This window comes from Nicotiana tabacum, chromosome 9, assembly GCF_000715075.1.
Source record: "Nicotiana tabacum cultivar K326 chromosome 9, ASM71507v2, whole genome shotgun sequence".
Classification (NCBI taxonomy): Eukaryota; Viridiplantae; Streptophyta; class Magnoliopsida; order Solanales; family Solanaceae; genus Nicotiana; species Nicotiana tabacum.
In genome coordinates, this window is record NC_134088.1 from 51,369,409 (window position 1) to 51,375,990 (window position 6,582).

Here is a 6,582-nt window from a genome sequence, read left to right on the forward strand (position 1 = left end):
CATTCTGGTCTTTGGCAGCCAAGTTTGACTCGTTTTGCAGCCCTTTAGGGGCAAATTTGGTCGGAAAATAAGCGGGGCGGTACATAATGCTGTCATTTACGAGGTAGGAATGCCAAAAATATGAAAAAATGAAGATGCACCAAACATGTGTTTATCTACTGCTCCTCGTCTTATGCTCTCTATCCTAGTTTCTTTAGTTGGACCATCCCTTCTTCTCCGAGCTCTTTCAAAAGCAGCAAACCATTTATGTAACAATTCTTGATGTTAAGAAAAACTCTTCCTCCTTCCCTTCTTTAGTCATTTTACTCGAGCGCTTCCTAGAATTAATAACAACTCTAACTACGTCTTGCCATCATTGAGGACCTAAAAAACTACAAATCTTTCAAAAAGAAAAATGGAGGACAGGTTTGATAACCTGATATTTACATAAGTCTAATGTGTGGACCAGAATAAAACGTCACTTATACGCCCCTATTTGGCATTTGTAAAATGTTTTGGTGTTTTATTTCACTAGACAGTATTTTACTGGATTAATTTGACTTACGTATATATTAGTGATAATGCAGAAGAATACTAAAGCAGCAATTAAAAAGTTAATTGATAGAGAAACATCCCATCAAAATTTAGAATTTGAATTATTGAAAATTGTAGAATATATGTAAATATAAAATGATGTCAAACATGTTAGAAGTTTCCTACTATAAAAAGAGTCGCATACTATTATTTTTCCTATACATATAAAAAAAAGAGAAAGTAAAGGTCCTTAAATGAAAATTCTAACATTTCGAGTTATTGGATTAAAAAATTGTAATAAAGCATGTATGCCACAAATTTTTAACCATGCCAAGTAATTAAGTCATATTCCTTTGGCAGAAATTTGAAATATGCCTAAAAGTACTAGGCCAAGATATTAGAGGACAAAAATTTGACAGCAGAAGGCCGAAAGGACCAACAGGACATATCATAGTATTCAAATATTACTACGTCCACAGCATTAATACTTCACAAAAGGAGGAGTCAAATCCACAGTTCAGCCTTTCGCTTACCTGACACATGTTTTCGAACTAGCGACAACTTGGACCTTTTATGAAGAGACCTTTCATCTTCACTTTCCTCACTGTCCAACACAATCACTGCTTCACATTTTGGTGATTCTTTTTCCTGTTGCTTGATGTTCCTGTTATAGTATTCATCTTCGACTTGGTTGGGCTGCTCACACGAAAGGGGATGATTAACTTGAGCTGTGGAATGTTTTCCAGATTGAGATGTCATCTGAAAGCTATTGTCCTTACCCTCTCCAAAGTGCTCTACAGTTTCTAGTGGCAGCTTCTTGGATGTCCCACATGGATTAGATGACTTCCTTGTTGATGCAGCACAAGAATCACCAATTTGTGAAGTAAAAGATAAACTGGACGCTGAATCAATACATGCGTCAGAGCCTGAAAGGGGTAGGTCCTGAGAAGGGGCTAAGTTCTCTTTGTCACCCTTCTGCGGACGTTGAGATGAACTGGATGTGCCGGAAGGATGTCTCCTACCAGTTAAACCCAGCTTCTTGTGCCTTGTGGAGAAACCATTTCTGTTTTGATCAGCAGCATTTTTGTCAGGTTGCTTATTGTAATGACCAGGGGTCTTTGACAATGAAAGAGTATGACATGATGCAGTGGACTGAAGTTGGGCTGAGAACTGAGGCTTGAACTGCAATTTTCCAAGATCCTCATTTTTTTGGCTGAAATCAGTTGACTTTACCAACAGCTTATTTGTACTCTCGTTCATGCTGACATTTCTCAAGTCATTATTTGGATTAGCAGTTTTGCCAGAATTTCTTATAGCCAGTGGCAATGGCTGTATATCTGCATAATTCAGAAAAATACTTTGGGGTTCCAAGCTGGTAGAACATTTCTCTTTATCCTTCTTCTCATCATTCCTAAATTTAGATGGACTAACAATTTCTGAAGATGGTTTCGTGGTGCTCTTTTGTACTTTATCCTGATTCGAGTTACTCTTAATACGCAGTTCTTCCATAGCTTGTTTACTAACTTCCATCTGCTTATTTAAGATATGATCAAGAGGCACTTCACTCACAGTCTCAGCATTATGCCTTTGTGCTCGTCCAGCAGAGTCTAGCGACAACTTTCTGCTGAGTCCACATAAACTCTTATGGTTTACAAAATGACCAGGGACCTCAAATTTTGGTAAATGTGATTCTTTGGCTTCAACCTGTAGGGATCATGTGTGAGATTTTGGTCAAAAAAGTAATAAACATAACCACGTGCATCTAAACATCTGCTTACATGTCCTTCTCTTGCATTTGTAAGAGTTTGGATTTCTTGGTCACGACCACCAAAATCACTTGCTCCAGCCCTAGCATACTTTTGAGTCATTGATCTTGCCTTCTGGTCAAAAGCTTGTCTATTATATTTGTACTCCATGCTCTGCACACAAATAGGTATTAAAACAATCAAACAGGGTAGATTCTAGAACCAATTCCCACACTGCAAGAATATTGACTCACCGCATCATGCATTAACCCATCATCAGGATTTGGTTCACTCAGTAACAAACCTATACTTGTTAAGACAGTTGAAATATTCAAAGATGGCTGCCATGCTCCCTGCTTTTTTGAAATGGCGACAACTATGAGCAATGTATATAGAGACATCAACAACAACAAAATACCTAGTGTATTCCCATAAATAGGGTCCGGAGAGGGTAGTGTGTAGGCAGACCTTACCCCTACCTTATAGAGATCAATGTTTTAAAAGGGGTGGGCGTAAGGCGAGGCATTTTACATATGCCTCAGCGAGGCGTAAGCCACGAGGCATGGGGCGCAAGTCCCATGAGTATTTAATTTTTAATATTTTATAAAATAATATAATTACATTAAATATTTATAAATAGGTAAAATTGAATAAAAATTGAAGAAAACTATAAATATGTGAAAAATATAAAGAAAACTATAAATATGTGAATATATATATATATGTGTGTGTGTGCGCGCGCGCTCCATCCCCACAAAAAACTAGTCAAAACAATCTATTATACGCTACTTACAAGCACAAGTAACTTAAGTCCAAAAGAATAAAAAAATTTACATGGAGGAACAAAAAGGATGACTAACCTGCAATTTGAACTTGATGCTATGAAGGAGAATGAAGTTCTCTTTGTATTTGTAAAAAACAAATTGAATATTCGTTGCTTTTGGGAGATATTAGCATACTAGCGAACAAGATAAAGAATTGGGAAAGACCATAAATTAGGGCTTCAATCAATTAAAAAGGTCTTGACTTTTAAATTTAATACATTTCAGTTCCTTTGAGTAATTACAAGCTGACTTTTGAGAATTTGGGTACTTCTTCCTCTCGCTAATACTGCTCCACCAATCTCCTCACAAGGTGAATAGCTTTTGTAATAGACCGTCGCGGCATAAATCCGAACCGATTCTCGAAAAAATAGTAATACTACGTCGCATTGCACCCTCCTCTCCCCCACCCTCTCCCAAATTTTCATAGTATGACTCAGCAGCTTGATACCTTATAGTTGTTGCAGTCCTGAATATCACCTTTGTTTCTTCGTCCTGAAAATGACATTAAACAACCCAATAAGCCATTCCAAGCCTGCCTGGCCCACTTCATTCAAAAATTCCACTAGAATCTTGCCAGGTCCAGTCGTTTTACCCCTGCTCATCTTCCGCATTGCCCCCACAACCTCTTCGCTCCTAATACGCCTACAAAACCCAAAATCCCTCTGACTCCCTGAGTTTTCCATCTCACCTAGCACGATGTTCCTGTCTTCTCCCTCGTTCAAGAATCCATGGAAGTACTCCTGCCATCTACGCCTGATACACGCCTCTTTCACCAGAACCTTACCATCTTCGTCTTTGATGCACCGCACTTGGTCCAGGTCCCGCGCCTTCCTCTCCCTAATCTTGGCTAACCTATACAACGTCTTGTCTCCTCCTTTGCCTCCAAGATCCTCATACAATCGCTCAAAAGCTACCGTCTTAGCCGCCGTGACAGCCAATTTTGCCTCTTTCCTTGCCTTCTTATAACACTCCCTACACGTCATCTTCTCCTCTTCATTCGTTCTCCCCACTAGCTTCAAATATGCCACTTTCTTCGCTTCCACTTTTCCTTGGACCACCTCATTCCACCACCAGTCCACTTTGTGGCCTCCCGAATAACCCTTCGCTACCCCTAACACCTTTCTAGCAACTTCCTTAATACAGTTCGCTGTCGTGGTCCACATACTACTCGCGTCCCCAATACTCCTCCAGGCCCCCATGGCCAACAGCTTCTCCCCTAACTCTTGAGCATTTGCCTTAGTCAAGGCTCCCCACTTAATCCTAGGTTGGTCGTACACCACCTTAGTCAAGACATTAAGATTTGAAAATTTTATGAAAGTTATTATAGAATGGTAGATATAAAAAATTACATGTACCCAAATGGTAGAATATCAGAGATTCAAGAAAACAGTAGTAAAAATGGAAATTTTGGCGGTTAAGTTGAGCTATTATTCTGTAATACATAAGTAGAATTTTAGCATGTTAAGACTCTTAAAACATTAGATCCATTTGCATGAAGTGCAACAAGATAATTCAAGCAAAAATGTATACCAGTACTTGATCAGTTATATATGCGATGATTGCTTGAAAGCCTTTCTAGAGAAGATTTGAGCCTTCGATGCACAACCGACAAGCAGCAAAAGCAGAAATTATGTACATTATCATTTGAGAACAACGAATTGATTTGAATACAGCACATAAGGTAGATTCATTGGGAAGTCATAAAAAGCTATGTTGCTCGGACTCTTCAAAAGTACTGCCGCACCCGTGTCGGATCCTCCAAACATGCACTAAATTTGGATGATCCGACACGCACCCAACAACATTTTTGAAGAGTCCGAGTAACAAAGATAAAAAGAGCAAGAATGCTTGCACACATTATTTCTTCAAAAATATTGTGCAAGCCCAGTCTTTATACGTTATTCAGGAAAATAATTAAACTAGTACACTTCTATCGCACCAAGTACGAATTTAGAGATACATAGCACAAGCTTAATATTTACTCAAACACTAAGAAAAATGATTTTAAGAAACAAATTGTATAAGCTATAGAGATGAGTGAAATCCACTAAGCAGTCAGATTGCTCGTAGACGCGAAAGGTGCACATAAAAGATATCAAATGCTAGTTGCAGTCAGCGTCCAAACTATTCCATTCCATGTCAGACAATCTTAACCAGGGATTAATATCGATTGGACTTAAAAGCAATTAACAGATCAGATGTTATGGACATTGATGACTTCTACAAGCTCATAACTTATGCAGGTCTAACTATTATGTTTCTGCCAACACTTTGAAACCAACAACAAATGATATGTATACTTCCACCAAAATAAGGCAACTTTCAAATTCCCTTCACTTCACACTGTATCACGGATTTGACACAGCAGTATGCTACTGCTATATGAATATATGACAGTTGCAATGCTTTTTTAGCTTCCACATCTAGAAGGCAAAGTACAGTATAAACAAAGACAAAGGCAAATCCCACGGCTCTGAGAGGAATTTTTAATCCATCCATTTGATCATACAAGTGAATTAAAGTTTTTCATTACCAAATTTAGATGCTCATGAGGAATTCAGACCAAATCATTCCTTATTGCTTAGTTAAAATTATAGTAATATTTTTACTGGATCCTACAGAAATAAAAGCCAGTTATTGCTATACATATACTGAAGAACTAATGTATTGACTAATGAGCAGTAAAAACCCAACCATCATGAATTGGCTAACCTTTGGAGGAAGATTGAGAATATCCAAGCAAATACGGCCACCATTGTCAATATTTGGATGATAAATTGGCGTTACGAAAGTCACAATCGGTGGCTGAAACGGGTACCTGTGTAAAACCAAATAAAGCTGAAAAATTCAACCACCAAATAAAGAAGAAGAACCCGAAGAAAAAAGATTGAGGAAAAACCTTTTGGGTATCTGAATTTTGAGGTTAAAGAGTCCTTTAGCATACACAGTTCCTTCAGGGCCTTCAATTTCTGGAAGTATTGAAAAAACGAAATTAAGATTTCTGCAGATAAATCATAAAACAGTAGAGAGGGCAAATTAAAATTACTTACGGGCATGAATGGAGGAAAGAGAGGAAGAAGAAGTGAGAGAAGGAAAGGAGGCGCAGGGAGGTGGGTCAGTGAGAAGGAGCTTAAGCTCCTTTTGCATTCGGAGGTTCAGTCGCGCCTCTTGTGCCATTTCCCTTTTGGTATGATCCAATTGGATTATTAGTTTTCTTGGTGTTTCATTTGGGTTCAGATCAGATAGTATTGGAGTAGAGAGAGAGAGCATCCAATTTGACAATTTAAATTTTAGCTATACATTCCCAAATTTATTTTGAAAAATCTGATTTGGGTTAAGTTTAGTTTGAAAATGAAAATGTGTTTGGACATATATTTTGGGTGAAGTTTGGTTTGGAAAAACATGAGACATGACTTATACCAACAAGTTCTAAAAACTATCACAAATACTCAAAAGTCTCATTATCAATAACATTCATTATATTATCGCAAACCATAGTA

General features: G+C 37.9%; 1 protein-coding gene across 2 annotated transcripts; it reads right to left on the minus strand.

Moving 5' to 3' along the window:
• Positions 1-789: 789 nt before the first annotated feature.
• Positions 790-6,337, minus strand: LOC107831705 (uncharacterized). 2 transcript variants are annotated; one of them, XM_075221678.1, is made up of 6 exons: positions 6,133-6,337; positions 5,982-6,051; positions 5,795-5,900; positions 2,513-2,611; positions 2,292-2,432; positions 790-2,217 (listed from the first exon to the last, which is right to left on the minus strand). In XM_075221678.1, the coding sequence occupies exons 1-6, from the start codon at positions 6,257-6,259 to the stop codon at positions 1,018-1,020; spliced, it is 1,743 nt and encodes a 580-aa protein (XP_075077779.1). In that variant the 5' UTR covers positions 6,260-6,337; the 3' UTR covers positions 790-1,017. The 2 variants fall into 2 exon arrangements, with proteins under 2 accessions (XP_075077779.1, XP_075077780.1); XM_075221679.1 differs by lacking the exon at positions 2,513-2,611.
• Positions 6,338-6,582: the final 245 nt, after the last annotated feature.

Coding starts and splice junctions, on each gene's coding strand:
- LOC107831705 (XM_075221678.1), bottom strand. CDS start 6,259: ATGGCACAAGAGGCGCGACTGAACCTCCGAATGCAAAAGGAGCTTAAG. Junction 6,052..6,132: donor TCTTTCCTCCATTCATGCCC/GTAAGTAATTTT, acceptor CAATACTTCCAG/AAATTGAAGGCCCTGAAGGA. Junction 5,901..5,981: donor AAAATTCAGATACCCAAAAG/GTTTTTCCTCAA, acceptor GGTTTTACACAG/GTACCCGTTTCAGCCACCGA.